At 44.4% G+C, this 22544-nt stretch overlaps 1 protein-coding gene across 3 annotated transcripts in view; it reads right to left on the minus strand.

The window, feature by feature from the left end:
• BRINP1 (BMP/retinoic acid inducible neural specific 1) overlaps positions 1-22544 on the minus strand; it is a 94279-nt gene that overhangs the window by 66274 nt on the left and 5461 nt on the right. For 2 of the 3 annotated variants that reach the window (XM_084650060.1, XM_084650058.1), the window contains exon 2: positions 626-893. In XM_084650060.1, coding sequence (XP_084506186.1) covers positions 626-843 — 218 coding nt within the window. In that variant the 5' untranslated portion in view covers positions 844-893. Of the gene's footprint in view, positions 1-625; positions 894-15560; positions 15739-22544 lie in introns of all 3 variants that reach the window. The other variant, XM_084650059.1, reaches the window with a different exon arrangement.

Below are 22544 nucleotides of genomic sequence, written 5' to 3' on the forward strand. Positions count from 1 at the left end.
GGATGTGCTGGCCACCGCTTCCCGCAAGCCCCATTGGCCTGGAACGGTGAATCGCGGCCAGTGGGAGCTGCAATTGCCGAACCTGCGGACGCTGCAGGTAAACAACCCATCCCGGCCCGCCAACGGATTTCCCTGGTGGGCCGCGTGCCAGAGGTTGCTGATCCCTGGTATACATTGATATGTCATCTTGTGAATGCATGTATAGTAGGCAGAGGGCTGGGTGTGCATATAGATTTGTACTCAAGTTCGTGTGAGCAGTGCTAAATGCATTTTGATGTGCTCATTTGTGCGTCCATGTATTTAATCTTTGCCAATATATGACACATTCACATGCACATCAGACAGGTTCTCCCCTGACCTCCTGTCTGTCTCTCTACCTTGGTTTTATGTTGTGGTAATCACCATGGTACTCACACACCTTCATCGCTTACATCACAGTTTTACCTCTACCGTACCTGAGTCTTTGAAGCAGCTGTCATTGTTAATGAAAGGCAGCAGATAGTCTAGAAGCACTCCCAGACTGAAGGAGGACATTGGCGGTTCTCAACCAATGACCAGCGTCTACCATACCCCTCAGAGTTCCCACTGGCTGCAAAGCTATGAGTTCTGTAAAAAATCAACATACCTGTATATTTTATATCTGGTTGTAAATCCTTGACGATGTCTTTCCACAAAGGATAAGTAGCTCCGCGAGTGGTGGAAAGGCCCCCTGTCTGAAATAAGCCAATCAAATTCCTTGGAGACATGTTGGTTGATAACAGCTGGTTCCTGGTGGGAGGGCTGTACTATTATATGGTCCCATATAAACAGGAAGTAGAGGAACTCAACAAGCCTCCAGTTCATGCTTTTCTGTCTGCCTTTTTCCTCTCATTCTTGCTCCATTCTATGGAGTCCTGTGGAGGAAGAGAGGAAGGGAGGGGAAGAAGAAAGAAAGAGAGAGAGGAGAGCAAGAACAGAGGAAAGAAATAGAAGAAAAAAGAGAGAGAAGAAAGAAAAATGGTTACACATGTAATCATAGACATGTTTTTTGTTGCTGTTAATTTTTTCAAGTATGTGGCACAACATGAAAACAAACTTTAAACCAGGTTTTAAATGCCCCGGGGCTACTTGTATTGTGGTTCTGGGTATCTGATCATATTTCATTGTTTGATATGTACATCTATGGGCTTTTATCCCTTCTCTCAGAGCATGCATTACCCTGTGAAACAGCTAGGTCAGGACCCAAATGCTCCACACCCTGTTTCCCCCCAGTTACTTCTCTCAGGGAAGTTCTCTGCAATGCCGCAGTGGGGAGAGGAGGCCAGATACACAAGGTGGCTGTACCCTGGGCTTCAATTACATGTTTATTATCCCTTTAATGCGGTGCCAGATAAATGTGTCTTCTGCTTTCATCTATCTCCGATGATCTGTAATCCACACTCCATGCAACCTGAGCTCTTACTTTAAAGTCATGCCAAAAAAAGAGAAATAAAATAATAATTATATAGTTTTCAGAAACAACAAAAAAAGAAATCCTGCAGAACTTTGAGGGATAAAGATCACACCAGGCAGCTGGCTTGACAGACTAGGCCTTTGAGGAGTGGGCGTAAATTAACCATTATTTTGTTATTTATGTTAAAGTTGCACAAAGAGGCTTCCACTAAGGTCAAGGCCCCATTGTGCTAGGCATTGCACATGCCTATAGTAAAGGACAGCTCTGCCTGAAGAGCCTGAAGTCTAGGCAAGACACAGAATGAGTGGGAGGGAAAACAGAGGCATAAGGGGATGAAGTGCCTTGCCAAAGTCTTACAGCAGGTCAGTGGCAGAACTTGCGACTCCCTTCCCCGTGCTCTCGCCATTAGATCATGCTGCCTCCCCACTCACACCGTTGGCACTATGCCCCCTACCAGGTGATACTTGGCTTTACATTAGTGGAAGGTGAATGGGCTTATTAGGAACACTGCAGGGATGATCCTTACCCTTCTGTTTTGTGACAAAAATGCAAGGGAGGAGGGCACAGCAGGGTCCCAGATTGTATCAATTATCTATTCATTACTGACAAAGTCTTCTTTTCTAAATTCTGGCTGTATAAGGATTTGTGGGAAGAGGGATATGTGTGAGTGGGGCTGTATATGAGTGTGGCATGTGTGCCGTGTACAGGTACAACTCCCAGAGTGTGTGTGTGTGTGAGAGAGAGAGAGAGACACACACACACAAAGTGTGTGCGTGTGTGTGAATATGGATTTCTGTCGGGAAGGCATGTGTGAGAGTGACATGAGGCTACAGCATGTGATTGTGAGTGGGCATGTGTTTGCGCAGGTGCAGCAAAATCCAGAGCGTGCCTGGGCGTTGGTGGCGGGGAGCGTATGACGGGAGTATGTGGGAGTCTGCCCATGTGCACAGCATATGGATATGCTGCTGAAAGCGAGCTCCGTGGCACTTTAGAAAGCTAAACAACCCGCGTAGCCTGTTGAAAATGTTCTGTTGAACAATTCCCAACCAGCTAAAGTTACTCCACATGAAAAATTAAGACATTAAATATAAGAGAGGCCATGAATATCACCTTAGAACAGTCTCTGTTAGCTTTCTCCACTAGACAGGTTTTAACCTCCTTCCAGCTACTGTGGGGGAATATTACTATTAATTGTCTTGTGGTAGTACCGAGAGGGCCTCAGTGAGGAGGAAGGTTAAGTCACTGGACTGGAGACCTGCAATCAATTCCTGCCTCGGCCACTGACTCATTGCGTGACTTTAGACAAGTCACTTTAACTACTTTGTGCCCCCAATTCCTCGTCTGCAGAATGGGGCTAAATCTTCCCTGCCTCACAAAGGTGTTGAGCGTAAAGCTCTCCGATACTACAGTGATGCGCTCCATAGCCGTCCTGAGACAGCTAGCGTTAGGCTTTGCACAAACCAATAGCAACAGGCAGTCCATGTGCCAGAGCTGGCAAGCTACATCGACGAGTCAATCAAAGGGTGGAAGAGGAGACACAGGCACAGAGCGAGAGGTGAAGTGACTAATGGTCCCACAAAAGGTCAGTGGCACGGCTAGGACCAGAACCCAAGTCTCATGGCCACTAGCCTCGCCACTAGACCACGCTGCTGCTCAATATCATGGGATGATTTAGTTGGGGTTGGTCCTGCTTTGAGCAGGGGGTTGGACTAGATGACCTCCTGAGGTCCCTTCCAACCCTGATAGTCTATGATTCTATGAATATTATGGTTATCTTTAACATGTGTAATCTTACAAACACTTTCCACACAGCTCAGGACACTCCTGTCAGGTAGGTGAGCATGGGGAAATCAAGGCAGATAGAAAAGGAGGACTTGTGGCACCTTAGAGACTAACCAATTTATTTGAGCATAAGCTTTCATGAGCTATAGCTCACTGCATCGGATGAAGTGAGCTGTAGCTCACGAAAGCTTATGCTCAAATAAATTGGTTAGGCTCTAAGGTGCCACAAGTACTCCTTTTCTTTTTGTGAATACAGACTAACACGGCTGTTACTCTGAAACAAGGCAGATAGAGAAACAGAGGTGGAGGTAGGGAGAAGCAACAGAGTTACCAAGAGCAGTTGGGTACAGTCTTTGGGTAGGCAGCTACACCGATGTATATAAAAATGGAAAAAGAGGTTTCAATAAAATCTCACAGAAACACTATAGGCAGATTTAAAAAAAAAAAAAATACAGAAATAGGCAGAGGTTAAAATAAATAGGTAGGAATGAGACGAATTAATAAACAGAATGTAGGAAGTGGTTAAAATAAAGATGGTAATAATAATACAGCCCCAACAGGACGTACTCTGTACCACTTTGTGTTCCCCTTTCTTCCTCTCTTCCTTCTTCCTTTTTCCTCTCCTGTTTCTTCCCAGAATGTAAATAGAGCTGGTTGAAAATTTCAAATTCAATTTTTTCCATTTCGAATTCAAAAATTCTTTCTCCCTCCAAAAAAAATTTCAATAAAAATGGCAACATATTGTTTTGGGGTTTTTTTCAAACATAATCTCTTCCTCCTTTTGCTTAACTATTTGTAAGTGCTCTGAGGCAGGGATCATGGCTTCTGAGATGTTTTCACAGCACCAAGCACAATGGGGCCCTGATCCTGATGGGCTGCTTTGGGTTCTGCACACAATAATAATTAATAGTAAGAATAAAGACAGATGAATGATTTGCCCAGTGCCATAGAGGGAGTAAATGTCTGAGGCTGGATGAGAAGAACTCGTACGTTCTTAGGTATCTTCTGATCCTGAGTTCAGAGTCAGGATTAGAACTCAGGACAGAGTGCCTAGCTTCTAGTCATCTGTTCAGGCCACACCTCTGTTTCTCAGATTATGAGCACAAATGATACACTTCCATCACACAATGAAAAGTGGAAAGTTCACCCTCCTTCTCCATTAGATAAGTATCAGCATCAGTCTCCGCTAATGATCAGCTGTACTACATGCATAGACCTAACTATGCCTGTTGTTTGGTTCTTGAACCCCCCAGTAACTACCTCATTTGTCAGCCTCCCTGGATCAGTTCTTTAAGCCCTCTTCTTTCTACTGAATTCCTACTGTGCTGGGAGAATGGGCTTTTTGTATTAAAGTGGAGTGATATCTGACCTCCAATCCCCTCTCCAGCTCATGTCCATTGTGGAATGCTAGGTGGAATGCCTGTAATAGTCCTCAGCCAAATCACCCATCTACTATCTCAGATGTGGAGTTGTACGGTATTTTGGTTGTCTCTGTTCACCTCAGATCAAAGACAGGAACACACACAGAATGAGTATCTGCCCTCCACCATGTTTAAGGTCAGTCTTGGGGTAATGATGAAAAAAACTTGGGCGATTCCTAACCCTGCATACATATCTTCATCCAAACAATCATCAGTTGCCAGCCCTTAATCATCATGTGGACGATATCCTCCCAGATAGTAGGAAGAAGTGGGCAAATCTGGGTTCTGGAAGTAGGCTAGAAGAAAAAGCATTCAGAGCAAGGAGCAGAAGTAGGGGCAAAGGAAGAAGAAATAACATGACTTTCACCACCAGTCTAGACAATTATATCACAATCAAGTTAAATTTTTTATTAGTGTCTTTTCTCCCCATAGCTGCTGAAAAGATGTTGCTTGATATTAAACATTAATACACACTACAGGGCTGGTCCCTGCGGAAGCCATAAAAACCTACTAAGTGGGATTATTTTGTGTTAAAGGCAATATTGCGAGGTCTATTAAATCTAACTGCTAACAACCCCAAGTCTCAAATTAATGTGTTATATGGCGTTCTGGAGCTACCCCAATCCTGGAACCATCCCAGAGACTTTGCAGAAATTGGGTAGGGGTCAGAAGGGGGGAGGGATGTCCCCAGATTTATAGCCCTTGGGTCCAAATCCCAAATCTAACCAAAAATAACATCTGACACAATAATAATGCCTTAGAATGAAGGATGGGCTTGTGGTTTACCTGCCTGGCCTGTTTAGACTGTAATCTCTTTGGGGCAGGGACTGTCTCTTGCTGTATGTTTGTACCTCACTTAGCAAAATACAGCCCTGCAGTCAGTTGGGATCTCTATGCACTGCTGTAATATAAATACTTAATAGTAACTGGCACAATAATAGTTAACACAAAGAACCAGTGATCCCTGTTTATAATATGGCAAATGTATTCAGTCAAGAACATCCTGGCCCAGCGGTCTGATCCCAGGCCCTTATAAATTCATATATCCAATGTGAACAGGCACAATGTGCCAGAATAATGTTCCTTAATGAATCTGAATGGAAGGTGAGTGGGACACTGATCAGAGTTAAGATGAACGGTCAACATGGCATGAACAGCATGTCGAGGGCCCACTTCCCAATTCGAGCAAAGATCCATCACACCATTTTGCTAATGTAAACTTGCCTTTAAGTTAGTGTAAATTTACATCCAAATTTCAGTCCCTTTGCACTGCCAGAGTGGTGTAAAGCGGTCTTCGTGAACATGAGAATTCAGGCCATAATGTTTAAAATTTGTTCCCTGCCTTGTAATTCTCTTTCTTTTAGAACACTGAGGTTGTGTAGCAAAAAGAGGCCAATGCTTTGTGTGACATGGAAGTTACCTATGCATGAGTTTACATTTAATGTCATCAGGACCAATAGCTGCACGTTTGCTAATTATATTCTGCCATAAGTCAGCGGCTTTGATCCAAGGAGTTGGAATTGCATTTCAGACATAAACGGAAGCTCTCAATGCCTTGGGGAGGTAGCTAAGCACCGCTATCCCCCTTTGTTTCTGAAATAAAGACAGCGAAAAGTCAGGTGTGTACTTGACTGCTCCGAAGATAACGGTTGTAAGGTATTCAGACACCATGTGAGATAGATACGGGTGATTAGATTTTACAGAGAACAAAACTGTTGTTACCCCTATTTTGCAGAAGGACATTGACTTGCCAAAGATGACAGTTGCAGCGGGGAAACAAGAATCCTGACTCCCAATCACCAGCTGTAAACACCCTCTTTGGAATACCAACAAGGCCCTTGTTCTAATCTCTTCACCTCCCATTTATCCCTTATATTCGATAAATTAGAGAGATCCTTCACACATACCCGGTGTTCCCTCATGCTCCTTGTTGTAAACTATTGCCATCAGAAAAGCAGCCTCAAGAAAGAGAAATTACAGAACACATTGTTTGCAGGAAAGGAATGAGTCCCGTATCTCTTTAAGCTTCATGCACCAATAATTTTTCCTTGTGTCCCACATTTGTTTCTTGGCAGGTTGAGCGAGGTGTTTTGCCTGCTGCACTTTACCAGAGGGAAGGGAATAACAAATGCTATTTGTATCTGAAATACTTCTGTGCTGCAGCAACTTCACTGCTTGCGATCGGATGCTGATAAATTAGCAAAGGACACAGTCACGGGAGACGTTAGGGCTAGATCCTGCAAGGGGCTAAACACTCTGGCCCCAATTCAGCAAACAGGCTAAGCCCATGCTTAACTTTAAGCATGGCACTCACCCCATTGAAGTCCTACTGAACTACTCCTGTGTTTAAATTTAAGCATGTGCTTAAGCGCTTTGCTAGATAGGGGCCACACCTTGCAGGATCACACCCTCAGTATAATGGCGGGTGTAAATGCATGCCACTGCCCTCAACTGGAGCTGCTCAACTCTTTATCCTATACCCCCTAGGTAAGTATCAGATGTCCCTATATCTCAAATGATTGGGGATCAGTGCACTTGGAGTACAGTAGAACCCCAGAGTTACAAACTGACGAGTTAACCACACACCTCTTTTGGAACCGAAAGTACACAACAGGCAGCAGCAGAGATAAAAAAAAAAATACAGTACAGGACTGTGTTAAACGTAAACTAGTAAAAAAACGGGAAAGGAGCATTTTTCTTCTGCATAGTAAAGTTTCGAAGCTCTATGAAGTCAATGTTCAGTTGTAAACTTTTGAAAAAACAAGCGCAGCGTTTTGTTCAGAGTTAGGAACATTTCAGAGTTACGAACAACCTCCATTCCCCTGGTGTTCGTAATTCTGAGGTTCTACTGTAAAAGGATGGAAGGTGCAGCCCAGCTGTTGCCGTGAATTTCTGAGTCTCTGTGGTGTGCACCATAGTTACAAATGTGAAATCCCAGGAGACACCAATTACTTATATTCTGGAAGTGGGGATTGACACCAGGCACACTCATCTGTTCTAGGTGAAGCTCAAAGGTCTCAGAAGTTCCATTCAGATAAGTTCCAACAGTTCCACGGCTCAGCCAGTTAGCTCTGCAATGCTGGGCTGGCAACCACATGGGAATATTCCTTTTTTGCAAGAACTGTGGTACTTCCTGCTTCCATCTGGGTTGGAAAGACTCCGACAACAACCTTGCATCCAGTATTTCGGCTCTTCTGTTTCTGGTGCCAGAGAGAGCCAGGAAGTGAAGTGGCAGGGATAAAATGAAAATAGATAATAATAACATGAACTTAACCAAACTTTTCTGAGCCTCACAAAAGTATGGTCTAGGTGGTTTTCAATCAAACATTGTTCTGAACCTGAAATTATTAATAATAATGTGAAATTATTATCTAAAATATTATCTAGTCCTCTCCTTCATGATAAGTTAAATTACACCAAAATAATAATAGCTAGTATTTACATAGGATTTTTCAACATCTATCTAGGCACTCATGTGCCCATACATCAACAGAGTATCTGTCTCACAAACATTAATGGATTTTATCCTCACAACATCCCTGTGAGGTAGAGAAGTAGTCCATTTTACAGATGGGAAACTGAGACACAGAGAGACTAAGGCCTGGTCTATACATAAAACTTAGAACAACCTAACTATGTCACTCAGGGGTGTGACAAATTGACACCCCAAAGAGACACAGTTAAGCTGCCTAAGCCCCGGTATAGACACCACTAGGTTGATGGAAGAATTCTTCAGTCAGTGTAGCTGCTGCCTGTCGAGGGGCTGAATTTACTGCAGTGACAGAAGAACCCCTTCCATCACTGTCGTTTCTACGCTACAACTCTACAGTGGTGCGGCTGCAGCTGCATTTCGAGTGTAGACATGCCCATTGTGACTTGTCCAAGGTCACACAGGGATCCAGTGACTGAGCCAGGAATTGAACTAGGTCACTGAGTCCCAGTCCAGTGCTCTGGCCATTAGATTATCTTTCCCTCATGCTGCTGTTCCAAAATTAACTTAGCCTCATTACTGCAGCTGATTGGACATTTTCTGATTAAACTTTTTTTTTTTCATGACAAAATGCCAATTTGTCGAAAGCAAAAATGTTTCACAGAAATGTGTGAATTTTGACAAAATTCCAGTAGAAAGAAAGAAAGAAGCATTCCAATGAGAATGGAATGGAATGTTTTGTTGGAAATATCATAAGTGTGGGTCATGTACAGTGAATGGGTCTGGACAGACCAAGTTAATACTTACGCTAACCTAAATGCTTTCAGCCTATTTTTTGCTTAGCATGACCATTGCTTGCTAAATTCATTTGCTATGTAGGATGAAGGTGATGTTTTGTATTGTGTTAAATGGCAAAGATAAGAGGAAGTTAACCAGTACAATAAATACACAAAAGGTGCTGACAAAAAGTCACCATATTTAAAGCAAGGAAGGTCGCTGTGTGGAGTAAGGTAACATGAAAATAGCATAGACAGCAAAAGTTATATAAACTGAAGTTACACAAGACACACTGCTTAATAATTGATTAGATGGTTGCTCTAATGTGAAAAAGGTATAAATATGCTAGAGTGTAAAGCACAGTGGGAGCCTTGTAGGAGAAATCCATTGTGACGTGCCTATGCCCCAAGAGAAGGTAATTGGCCAAGATCTTTTTCTGTACATCTGGCATTCATTGCTTTTACAGCAATTGTGAATGCAAGGCCATGCTTTTGGTTCAAACCGAGGTTTGCATTAATAAACCCGAGGATCTCCACTCCAAGGGTATAGTATTCCAGACCCATCCATTTCAATTTGCTGTTTCAAAAGCACTTTTGGTTTCAATGTTTTAAGTTTTATATTATGCCATATAAACATCTTAAAAAGTCAAAATCAGAATGAAAAATTTCAATTTTATTGAAACAAAATGTTATGATCAATACAAAATGTTTGGGGTTTTTTCAGAATTTTCTTTCGCTGGAAATTTCAGGGCTTTTTTTGTTTGTTTTGTTTTTTGCTTTTGTTCCATTTTCAACTGGAAAAATGAATGAATGAAATTGTAGAAAAATGAATGAATGAAATTGTGGAATTTCCCACCAGATGGAAAACCTGGTTCCTGCCCAACTCTATTAGCCATACACCATTAGCTAGGTAAAACTGTGTCACTATTTCACACTATTCAGCTGGGGAAACTGAGGCACAGAGTGTATATAAGTGATTTGCCCAAGGTCACACAGAAACTATGTTACAGCCCAGATTAGAGCTCAAGAGGTTTTGGCTTCCACTATCATGCTTGATCTGGATATTCTCAAAAGAAAAATACTCTGTCCTTTTGCACACCATTCCATTGCAACCACATGGGGAGTGGGTGTAGAAAGAGGAAAAACAGACCTGGAATTGCACCCAGCAGTGAGAATTGAATATCTGCTCCAAAATGAACAATATGAAAGCTGCAAACATTGTCTTGAGCCTGATATTCATAGTGACATTTCTAGTGTCCTAGTGTTCGTTGTTGCACAGACACAAAGGCATGGTCCCTGCCCCAGAGCAGTTGGGGACTGTACAATGACACCACTAATATTAGCGTCCCAAGGGTTTGGAATAAATCGATGATCCCTTTAAATACAAGAGCTTCCTGATCTCCCAGAAATCAGCTCCACCTTCCAGGTAGGCTACCTAGCTAAGCAATCACCAGAATCTTTCCTCTCTTCTAAGCTCTGGGTCAGGAGCACAAAGGGTTAAAGTCCACAGCCCATCACTTCTCAAGGTAGCTCTCCTGCTCTTTGGATAATGACAGCCCAGGCTGCTGGGATTAAAAGCCCTGTTTCACTCACCACTTCCTAAGGACATCAGGTTCTGTCACTATACACACTGGAAAACACCAAATGAACCCAGAGATAGACGTGGAGGGGTGGGGAAGAGGAGTCTGGACTGCTGGCTGATGCGAATTCTGGCCCAGGGCTGATCCGTCTGTGCTATTTCACGGGATGACTGAATCATTTGCACTGGCTATAAAGTCTTCATATAAATTTAGACTCATGGGCTCTGCCAGCCACCGTCTTTGCCCTGCGTGCAACATTCCTGTCAGGGTACTGAAAACAAGCTGAGAAAGCTTAATTCGGTCTTTGATTGAGCCCTTTGCAGAAAGAACACAGAAATATTTCAGATCACGGAGACCAGTGCTAGTGAGGGTCATTGGCATGTGTTTAATGTTCCCCTTGGTAACTGATCAGTGTTGAATATGATGCTTGCAAGAGTCATGATGTCTTGTATATCAAGCATCACAACACTCCTGTAAGATGGGTAAGTAGGGGTGTAGGATGGGTGATCTAATAAACAGGGAACCGGACTAGGCCTCAGGAGATTTGGATTCAGTTCCATGCTCTGCCACACATTTCCAGTGTGGCCTCGCCTAAGTCACTTAGCCTCTCTGCGCCCCAATTCCCTGCACTACTTCCCAGGGTCCTGGGAGGATAAATGCATTAAAGATGGTGAGGTGCTAGATAGCAAGAGATAGAAGCCGCACAAGTATAATGTGTGTGTGTGTGTGTATCAGTTATCCCCATTTTACAGATGAAGAAACAGAAACACAGTGGAATGCAATGTGGAGCCCTTTTTCATTGATGAACGCTTACTCATGGGAATAATCCCACTGGAGGGAGTAAATGCTGATAAGGGTGAGTCAGGGTCCACAACACTGGCTTCCCCGGGAGCTCCAGATTCTCAGAACCTCTGAAATTCAGGCCACTTATTTAGGTGCCTACATACTGATAGAGGTGCCTTGCATTAGACACCCAGGTTTGAAAAAATTGGCCTTAGCCACTTGCCCAAAGTAACACAAATCCAGTGGCAGATTATGGACTAGAAGCCCAGGAATCTTGATTGCCAGGTCCCTGCTCTAGCCACAAGTCTGCACTGCCTAAATTTCTGCTTCTAGTATTGTAGAGTCTGGAATAAAGGTTATTAAAGTCAGTGGGACTTGGTTGAGATCTAACTGCAAGAATACAGTGGAATATTGTATTAAACCTCATCCTAAATTAAATCAAAAGTTTGAATTAACCCAGGACTGACAGAGGATTATTTAATTACTAGCAAAATATGTATCTGTCACTTTTCTACTCCTGAGGGCATTCTGCGCCAAAAAAGTAAAAATTCTGCACACACAAAAAAAATCTGTGCACAATATTTAAAAATTTTGCAAAATTCTGTACATTGCCAAATTTAGAGGCTCCAGCATGGCAGTGAGGAGCACAGGCCACTGGCTGCACAGAGGTGGGAGATCACTGCACAGCTGACCCCTGGGATACGGACTCAGCGCTGAGGCTGCACCCAACCCTGACACAGCACAAGGACTGGGCCTGTCCTAGAAACACACCAGTGCCCTTCCCCTCTGTGACAGGTGCACCAGGTGTGTGCAGGCAGGCTCAGCAAGGCAGGATCCAAGTGTGGAGTGGCTTAGTGTAGGGGGATGCAGGTGTGGGTTGAGAGGGTTCTCTGTGGGGCAATCTGGGTACAGGCAGCTCAGGGGGGGATCCGGGTGGGGGGAGGGGGATCTGGATGCACAGGAGCTTGTTGGAGAATTCTAAGTGCAACAGTAATGGGACTCTGCAGGGGGTCCAGGTAAAGGTGGCTGGAGCTCTGCAGAGAGGAGTCTGGGTGTGGGGGGGGATAGAACTCGGCAGGGGGTTCTGAGTGTGGGGGACTCAGTGGGTGGGTCCCTTCTTTGAAACTGCTCTGCTGTGGGATAAATCCATCATCAGTTCACCTGGAGCATTTCATTGTCTGTGCTGTGTTGTTTGTCTGTTTAGATAGACTGTAAGTAAAGCTGGTCCAAAAAAAAAAAAAAAGCAGTGAAAGAGTTTTTCTTTTTGAAAATGCATTTTTCTCAAAATTGAAATGTGTCAATTTCAGTAAAATTTTCTATGGGGAAAAATATCAAAACAAAATATTTAGTCTTTCTTTTTGTTTTGATAATGTCAAAACATTTCATTTGGACTTTCATGTCATATTAAAATATTAATAGTAGATTATATTTATACACGATTTTACACTATTATAGTGTTTTGACATTATCCAAATGAAACATTTCCGTGGTGCCAAATCAAAAATTTTCATTTTCAGAATTTTTGTTCTGTGAGAAATGTAGAAATATTGTTCTGACTTGGAATGAATTTTTGGTTAAATGTCAGAATTTCCTTTTCCTTTTCCAAATTTGGTTAAATGTCAGAAAGGAAATTCTATTTTGTAATCCACCTTCATTGTAAACTCCTTGGGCATATACCATATCCTCAGTATCCTTTGTCTAGGGCGAAGTATGCTTGACCACTCAGTATTCATGTTCATTTTCACATGCCGTGTGAAAATGTGTGGGTAACACTGTCAGAAGTCTAAGTGATTTAGGATCCTAAATCCCATTGACTTTCAATAGGACTTAGTTTCTCTTACAGATTTTACCTGGTGTCTTTATCACAAATGATGTCTTTGTTTAATCTCTGTGTCATGATTGTTTGCCTGCAGTGCAGATACATGTGAATTTATACCACCCGGTCTGTGTATGGTGGAGGGGAGTATGGGGCTGAAAACAAATACAGCAGAGAGGCATAAGTGAAAGAGAGAGCAACAGCTCAAAGCAGAGGTGGTAACAAGGAAACTGTCTTTATTCTTTGTCTTCATGGAGGAAAATATCCCAAACAGTTCCTGTGTGTTCACTGTGATTCAATAAGAGATTGAGGGCACCGAGGTCTCAGGACTGAGATCGATGCGCCATCAGGCTGCCAGCATCTGAGTGCAGGGCTTGAATTGTGTGTGAACAGGGACTCCATCTTAAATGAAAGTGTATAGCACAATGTATACAAAGAAAGGGCACTAAGGCAACATGAAGGGCTAAATTGTGCATGACGCTGCGTGGATGCACTAGAGGGAACACAGAGCATCCCTTCTTCCCACAGCACACAGGAGACAGCTGCGATCAGGCACGGAGATCTCTGGGGTGACAAAGGCAAGCGAGGCATCGGTATAGAGACATGGAGGGGTTTGGCTATACAGAGCAAAGGAGGTTGCCATGGCCACACTCCTCCTCCCCATGGCACATCATACAGTACCAGGAGGGCCAAAGAGGTTGTAAGGGCTCCCTCTTACCTTGAGGCTCCTACGATCCCAGTCTTTGGCAAGGAAGGATTTACATAGGGTTGCCAAAACTGAACACCCTTGCTCCCGCTCTGAGGCCCCTCCCTGACTCACCTTTCCCCAAGGCCCCGCCCCTGCTCACTCCATCCCCCGCTCCCTCTGTTGCTCGTTCTCCCCGCCCTCATTCACTCAGACACCTGGCAACCCTAGGTTTACATGGCACCCAGCACAGACATCTGCACCTCTGCTTTGCTAACCAGGAAGGATGGATTGGCTGGTGCTCTCTACAAGCCAGGGGAAACCCACGGCACTTGCTTACCCTTTATAGTGCATGACATACACCCTTTAATATTTTGGTTACTTTGGCATTGCAGGCTGCAGCCTCTCTGTATGTTTGGCTCTTCGAGAGGCAGGGCCTTCTGGCCAATCATGTCTAGTTCCAAAATAAATCACCCCACACATATGCTTAAACTCCACCTTGGCATGTAGATTCTCTCCCCGCCCCCATCCCCATTTGGTCTACCACTGCTGCAGATGGCCTGGCACTATGGCTTATAGCTTTTTGCTAATGATGAACACTACCGTTGTTAAGGTCACATTGAGACTTCCATTGTAGCCCAGCGTTTCCCCGTTTGAGTAAAACCTTCTTTCCAGCACTCTAAGTCCTAGAGCAGGTGCTTGCCTCCAGCCTTCCTACATCCCATCGGATATTTTTACAGCTCAGTTCTACAGGTCGCTAACAGCAGCGAAAATATCTTAATCGGCCAGCCCTTTTCCCTGCCAGCCCCATAGCTGTTCCTCATCCCAACATTTACGTCCTTTTGTCCATAGCAATCTATTAGCCAAATAACAATGACAAAAAAGTAATTTTGCAGAACTTCAGAAAGTCAGCAGGAATTAGAGCAATGTCTTGGATTCAGGTACTAATCCTTTGGTGTACATTGTGCAAACCAGATGGTAGTCTAATCCCCACCAGCATGCAAAAACCCAGTATGCGGAGAGCACTGTAACCCCTGTGTCTGATTGAATATTCACACTCACGTCTGATTTTATTCTAGTATTGGAAGAAGTTCCCATGCAGAAACCCGCACAGATGACTAAAATCCCGGACTTACATTGTAGCCAAGTTCTAGATCTTTTCACTGCATAGATAATATATGTTCTCCTTTCCCCTCTCCCACCTCATTAAAAAAAGTCTTGCATTGCCTCATACTTCATTTGAACCCTTGCTTCCTCTTTGTCGGCTGTCTGCCCCCAGGAGATAAATCCCCCCAGCTTTCCAGCCCCAGCCAAAGTCCATAAATCTGTTCCTTTCTTATTAAATTTGGATTCAGCTGCTTCCATTGTGACACGCGATGCTGTGCTGTGCCAGCTTCCAAGTATATGACTGGGTCCCAGATCTTACCACAGATCCCCCGCTGGAATCCAGGGCCAGACACTAAAATAAGTTAAGTGCCACCCACAAATCAGTTTCCTTCTCCTCTTCCATCCCCTCCCTCTCTCCCACTTTATCCACCTCGGCCCATTCCTTGACGCATCCTAGATGGTACTGGTTAAGGCTCATTATTAACACATGCTAGAGCATTAATGAGCATCTAAAGGAGGGGAGAGGAGGAGGAGAGAGTGAAGAGAGGAAAGCGGGAGTGGAAAATAGGATGAAAGGTAGCGAGAGAGGGGGGACAGGCAGTGATAAGGATGAATGGAGAGAAAGTGGACGAAAGGGAGGAGTGAAGGATGATAGAAAGTGCATATAATTAGCCTGTGGTTCAGTGGAGAGGGCACAAGCCTGGGAGTCAGTAAAAACAAGTACCCTTTTTGTGACTCTGCCACTGACCTGCTGCGTTGCCTTGGGCAAATCACTTCCTCTCCGCTGTGTTTCTGTTCCTCTCCCACCTGTTGTCTGTCTTGCCTATTTAGAGTGTCAGCAATTCTGGGCAGGGACTGTCTCTCGCTGTGTGTTTGTACAGGGTATAGCATTCTGGTGCCCCCATCTTAGGTGGGGTTGCTAGGCACTGTGATAAAATAGATAATAAAAACAGCCTGTAAAAACTCATTGCCAGGCCTGGGGAATTGCAGGGAGACTGAAGCTCTGTGAATCTGTTGAGCTGTTGAGTTCATGAACCTACTCTCCCCTGTAATTTAACCCTATGTTTATTATCCAAGGGTGAGTCAATTTAAAAAAGAAATCTACCTAGGCCAGTGCCTTCTCTGGGGGATAGGAAAACCACAATAAAAGTGAGCTAGAATTCAAATTCAAAGGAGCTTTTCATTAGAATTTGCCCCCTTTTCCATCTCTGCTCTTTCCTTTCCCTCTGAATTCCTTTCCTGTTCGGCACCAATCTCTGCTTCCTTTTCCACCCGATGTTTTCACTGGCGTCTGTCTCTTTCTTCCCCTGTCTCTTTTGTCCCACCCTCTCCCCAGTGGCACACGAGGACAAGAATATTGGGATTCAAGAAAAAAATCGGAACTTGTGATGGGTGAGTGGGTTTGAGATGAAGCAAAGAGGGTTGGTGCCTCCCTGCTTTCAGCAATCAGACATCGCTGAGTCAAAGAGTATTCCAAATGAAGGCCTGGACACCTATGGATAAGACTAGCATAGGGGTAAGAATAGTATTTACAGGTGTTACCCACCATTCAGTGGGCTAGGCCTCCCCAGCTGTGCCTGATCCACACAGCGCATGAGCCTGCTGTGGTTCCCAGCGAGGAGAGTTAGGCATCTAAATATATTTAAGGATCTGGGCCTTAATCCTTTAGCAGCAGCCCAAGCTCTTAGCTCTGGAGTGCCAGGGTTTGATCTCCAGTGATGACCAAGATGAGAGTCATTTCACAGTATCTATCCCTCACCTAAATGTTTAAGGGCCATCCAGCCTCATGCTTCAGGGCATTCGCTGATCAGCAGCCAGGGTGAGGCATGAATCCCTCCCTTGGCCCTTTAGTATATTTCAGTTAGGTTCCCTGGAGTGGTATACGACGTCAAGAAGTTATACTTTCCTCTAAGGCCCCATCAGTCTTTAAACATCCCAGTCACCGAGACAAGGGGCAAACTTCTGATTTCATTTGTTTGGGGGTGAGTCCACAATAATGTCTCTGAAGCCTATGGAGTTACTCCCGCTTTACCCTCCATGTGATTGAAATCTGAATCTGCCCCCCACCTCCCAGTCTGCAGTCACTACATTTGTACCAGTCCTTCAAGAAAAACAACAACACATAATTGCACAGATTCCCATTCCTACCATCCCTGTCTGTAAATCCTCCCTCCCTTCTACCCCCAGCCTCCATCACCTGAAAACAAGCTTCCTGTAATGCAGGTAGACGCCAGTCTACCCACTTTCTTGCCTGAATCTCTCCTATTAATTTTGCATGAGGAAAGCTTTCCCCATTCACACCTTCCCTCCACCCTCCCTTTTCCATCCAAGCCTCTATAAACACAGTAATCGTTCAAACCTACATAATACCTTATCGTGGGTTTTGCACATGCCCATCGCATCTCCCCCTTTTTTCTTATCCTATAAGCTGAGTAGTCATTCACCCCTAAACGGCAGCTTATCTCAGCATTTACACCTGCCTTGCCAATGAACTCCATGTTCTACCTGTCAGATCCCCCAGATCACACGTCTCCTGTCGGCTGATTATTCCATCTAGAGCTCACGCGTTCTTTGCAGCTGCTTCCCTTTCATCCTTTCCACCTGCTCTGAAAAGTTACCCTGCCTTCTTCCCTGGTTCCCTCATTGCTGTTGCTGTCTCTACAGCTGATTGCATGTCTGTGTATCTTTTTAATACACGTGATGCATGGTGCCACCTTTGCAGTGTAACCATTCGCACTTGCCTTAAAACAGTTGCAGTGACAAAGGCAGAACCGCTATATATAGAGGCATCCGTGAGTAGTGGTGGGCCCAATCCGAAATCCCAGATCCAAAGGATCCCCTGGATTTCGGCTCTGAGGAGAGGAAAGAGAGTCTTTTTAAGGCTCTACACTGAGAGTCTGGAGATGTGACTCTGCCACTGACTCCCTCTGTGACCTCGGGCAAGACACTTAGAGCTCACTCTTTTAGAGATCTCAGGGACAGACTTTCAAGAACCGTGTCATTCCCACAGTGACACCCCAGCATGCTGAACACTCGTTAGAAAATCTGTCCCAGGCAGCCAGATCCAATGCCCATTAAAGTCAGTGGAAAGACTTTTATTGAACTTGAAAGGGAGTTTGATCAAGCCCTTGAGCTCTCTCTTACGTCCGTCCCTCATTTGTAAAAGAAGGGTGGCAGCAGACCCTTTCCCCCATTTCTTGTCTGTCTTGTCCGTTCAGGCTGTAACCTCTTCATGGCAGGGGCTGTCTGTTTCTATGTGTATGTGTCCAGCAGCACGTGTAGGTACCGTGCCCGCCTCTGAGGTCTTTACCATGATACAAATAATAATAATGATACCATGGATTTGAAATTTGCAGCTCAGGCTCATTACAGCTACTTAGGAGCTCCCATTTTAGGACCTGCTCCAATCCCCATTGAAATCAATGAGCGTGTTTCACATAGTAACATGGGAGCGGTCACATCAGATCAGACTGCTGGTCCATGCGGCCTGGTATCCTGCCTGTTTCAGTGGCTGAAACCTTCCTATAATGCACAGAGCATTTACTCAGAGATGTTGATTCCTAATCTCCCTTTGACTTCAATGGGAGCAGTATCAAGTCCCTTACCAGCTGTGGAATGCTCTGTGCAAAGAGACAAATTCCTTCCTAACCCCAGAAGATGATCAGTTCATGCTCTGAAACATGAGATTTGATTATCATTCTCTTCGATTGCAGAGTTGCAAATGCTATTAATTGCCATAACCCAACCTTTACATATCAAATCTAGCCACACACAATGACCCCCTGCAGCAGAGCATTATGTAGCTCAACTATTCACTGAAAAAATATATTTCCTTTTTATTTGTTTTAAATCTTGTGCTCTTTGATATATGTCCCCTAATTCTTGTCGCATCACAGAGTACAAATATTTCTGATTGCTTTCTGCCGCGTCCTTCAAATAACTGTATATCATGTACCTCAATGCCATTCTTTTTCCAGACTAAATAACCCATTATGTTCAGTCTCTTTCCTTTTTAATTGGTTAATATTTGTAAAGCAGTTTGAAAATGCATTAGTATCATTCAGTTGTAATGTATTTTCTGTTATTTTCTACCCTTTCTTTTAATGCCTCAGTATCCTCCTATAAGCTGCCATCCATCTCCATTGATTCTATCAATGAGGATGTGTAGGTCTTTATAATGCCCTGGGGAATTTCCTTTCCCCCTTCCTGACCAGGATTTTGGAACAACCAAAGAAACGGAACTCCAGTGGCTCTTCCACAGGGTTGACATTGAACCTAGCACATGCTAGGGCATGGGGACTTTCTCTGGGCCTTGACCCTGCAATCAACTCCTCGTGAAGTCTGTTGGGCTCTCCATAGGAGCCAGAGGTCTGCCTGCATGGATCTGTCTGCAGCACTGCACCTTCAGTCAGCACGGGGTTCCGGGTTCAGGAAAGCAATGAAGCACTTGTTCAAGTCAGTGGGACTTAAGTTCATCCCTAAAGGTGAGCTTTGATGCATGGGGACAGATTCAAGCAGCTGCATAAGTACTTTGCTGAATCAGGGCCTGTCTGAATACCCGTGCAGTGAGCAATACTTATCATTGTGCACTCTACTATGCAGTTTCAGTGCCTCAGTTTAAGAGGCTCCCTTTAAGCTAGGACAAAAGTCTTTTTTCCTCAGAGGATCCTGCAAGTTAAGATTATTTTCCCCAAAGTCCATTAACTTTATATTCCTCCAAGTAAAATGTCATATTAATCCTTTGGTTTGATCAGATTCTTCATAAATTGCCCTGCAACGTCCTTGCTTTTAACTAGCCTTTTCCATCATCAGCCACTTGCTACTCACGTCCTCCTCCAAATCACAGACAAAGGTACTGAGCAATGCTGATCCAATATCGACCAATGGGTTTCCCCATTATTAACTTCCATCCTTCTGAGCAGCAACTGTTCCTGATGACCCCTTAATTCCCCTTAATAATTGGCTACCTTTTAATTCACAGGAGGGATTCACTTCTCTAAAGAGGGACCTTTTCAAAAGACATCTGAGAGGAAATCCGATAAATTATAATCAGCAGGTCCCTTTTTATCCACTATTTTATGAACATTGTCAAAATTTTCTAAAAGGGTTGAAAGGCACCATTTACCCTTTAACCAGAGGTGCTAGTTAGACCCAAAACCTTATGACTTATCCAAGTGCTGGGTTATTTTCTCCTTAAAAAATATCCTCAGTCAGTTTGCCTGGAACTTGGGTGTAACTCATCACTCTGTAATTTCCTAGACTGTCTTTAGGAAGATGCACGCCCAGGGCCACATGTTATCACGGTTTCTGGGCATAGAAACAGTGAAACTAACGGGATATATATATATATATTTGTTTAAGCAAATCAGAGGTAGGATTTGACTCCATGCCAGCAGCTCCAGGAACAGCTGTGCTCTGAAGGATACATTATACACACTCCGCAGCATTGCTGTGATTTCATATTTTATTTCTTTTTACAATTTTACCATGACCACTATCCAATTGTTGCAAGCTACTGCCCTTCATTGTCTCAGGGCACTTCATGTATACTTCAGCCACTAGTTACCCCACAATTGCCAGTAAAAAAGTGCCCCCCTCGATATTTACAAGTCTCTCACAGTACAGACTGATGCAAAGAATCAATGGAATTTCTACACAACGTCAGCACCTCTTTCTACATTCCACATATGGAGCTCTCTTGCTTCTGCTGTTTCACTTACTTTCTCAGCGTTGTTACATGCTCTAAAGAGAAGTAATGTGTCGATAATGATGCTGCAATACCAGCACTCACAGCCTTCCCACTGCCGTTTCTGTCCTAAGGTGGCATCATTCGTACCTGCTTCTCCCAGTGTCCATACCTGCCCTGCAATCTCAATACTCAACCTGCATTACAATTAATCTCTTTGCCTACTTCTTAGACTCGTTTCCATTCCTTACACCTTTCTAGCCCTGACTCTGAAATACTCTACGAGCTGCCTTGGTGTGTTCTTCTGTCCCTCTGCAAGCGTGATTGACGCACACTGGCTGCCCTTGTAATTACAGCACATTTAGGGTAAGGTTTTTAAAACCCAACCTCCCCACCATGGTGAGCACCCACAGTGTGCAGGGCCATACAGCTGCAGAGGTCAGTACCTGATGTCAGTGGTATGTCTTCAAACCTCACATGCAGTCCCAGTGCGGGTATGTAGACATCTCAATGACATCACTTGGGCTCACGCATAACTTCACCCAGAATCATTAAGGTCCAACACAATTGCAGATTTCAGAATGGGGGGTCAGAGTGATACTCAGTCCAAATCAAACCCTAAGGGACAGATCGTCAGCTGGTGTAAGTTGGCAATGCTCCCCTGGCTGGGCCAGCACTAGAGGTTTTGTTAACCAGGGAGCAAAAAGAGTTTTCAGTGACCCACCCCCACCCAACCAAAAGATGCAATAAATAAATAGAACTGACCTATCAGGCATAACTCTCACTCCAGCCAAAAACAGGGATTTCTTGAGTGGCTACCCTAATGGCCTGCTCCTAAGGCTAGCCCTGTCCTGTGGCTCCATGACACCAGCTAAGATTCTAGCCCCGTACTGTATATTCTCTATGCTACACCTATTGGCTGTACTGGGCCTACTTATAAAAGTGCAACCAACACTAATACTTGTCAGACCTACAAGGCTTCAGCTTGCACTAGTTCTGATGAAACAGCACGCAAAAGAGGCCGCTTTGTCCTCGGAACCTCACCAAACACATCACAAGCTCTAAGGGAGAGCATTGAATGTTGTTACCTGATGGCCAGTGCTGCTCTTACTCTGCCTGATTTCAAAGCGGAGTTGGCCTAGCGCTGATAAGATCCGCCGGTTTTGTGCAAGCTGCATGGCGTGGGAGGCTCTCTGCGAAGCAGAGACTGAGCATCCCAGCTGGAGAGTGCAGGTCAGCATGCGAGTGTGAACGATGTTTCTTTCTCCGCTCACATATTATGTTTCACTTTTAAACAAAAAAAGCCAGATGAAAATTACTCTCTTGTATTTCTCGAGTTTCATTTAGGCACAGGGCCCTCTTTTACTTCTGCTCTCAGGCTGTTGGGGAGCTGCTAAATAGCTGCTACGTTTCACCCCAGGTTGGCTTCGCAATAATCCAGGGGTGGGTGCCATGATTTGTAGAGCATCCTGCGACCCTTTGAGATGAAAGACGCTGCATCAATACACGAGGGTCACTATTAACATTAGTGCCGCAGTAACCAGTGCCCGACACTACAGCCTGTCCAGACAACAGCACCCAGCATTTGCCTGGCAGTAGGAAGCAGTAACAGTCCTCTTAATGTCTGGGCTTCTGTACTCTGTAGAGTATTTATCTCACCATTATAAACCGTATGCAACAATGATACATGTCTGAACAAGAGCACACAGCCTGAACCCCATCTAACCATTCATTGTCTGGAGACCAGCCGTCAGAGCTGCCCTGGACAGTGTCCTGCAGCCAGCACCAACTACCACTCCCATTACTATCATAAGGTCACATCCAGCAGCTCTTAAATTAGTTGTTTCTTTGAAGTCAATGGAACCAACCCTGTGAATAAGAATTGAAGTACCGGGGCCTTAGAATCAACACCTGCCAGGGCTCCATTTTCTGTGTGATCCGACTGGAGCAGTGCTCTAGTCCAGTGGTTCTCAAAGCCAGTCCGCTGCTCGTTCAGGGAAAGTCCCTGGCGCACCGGGCCGGTTTGTTTACCTGCCACGTCTGCAG

The sequence above is a fragment of the Lepidochelys olivacea genome (assembly GCF_965140295.1).
Source record: "Lepidochelys olivacea isolate rLepOli2 genome assembly, chromosome: 16".
Classification (NCBI taxonomy): domain Eukaryota; kingdom Metazoa; phylum Chordata; order Testudines; family Cheloniidae; genus Lepidochelys; species Lepidochelys olivacea.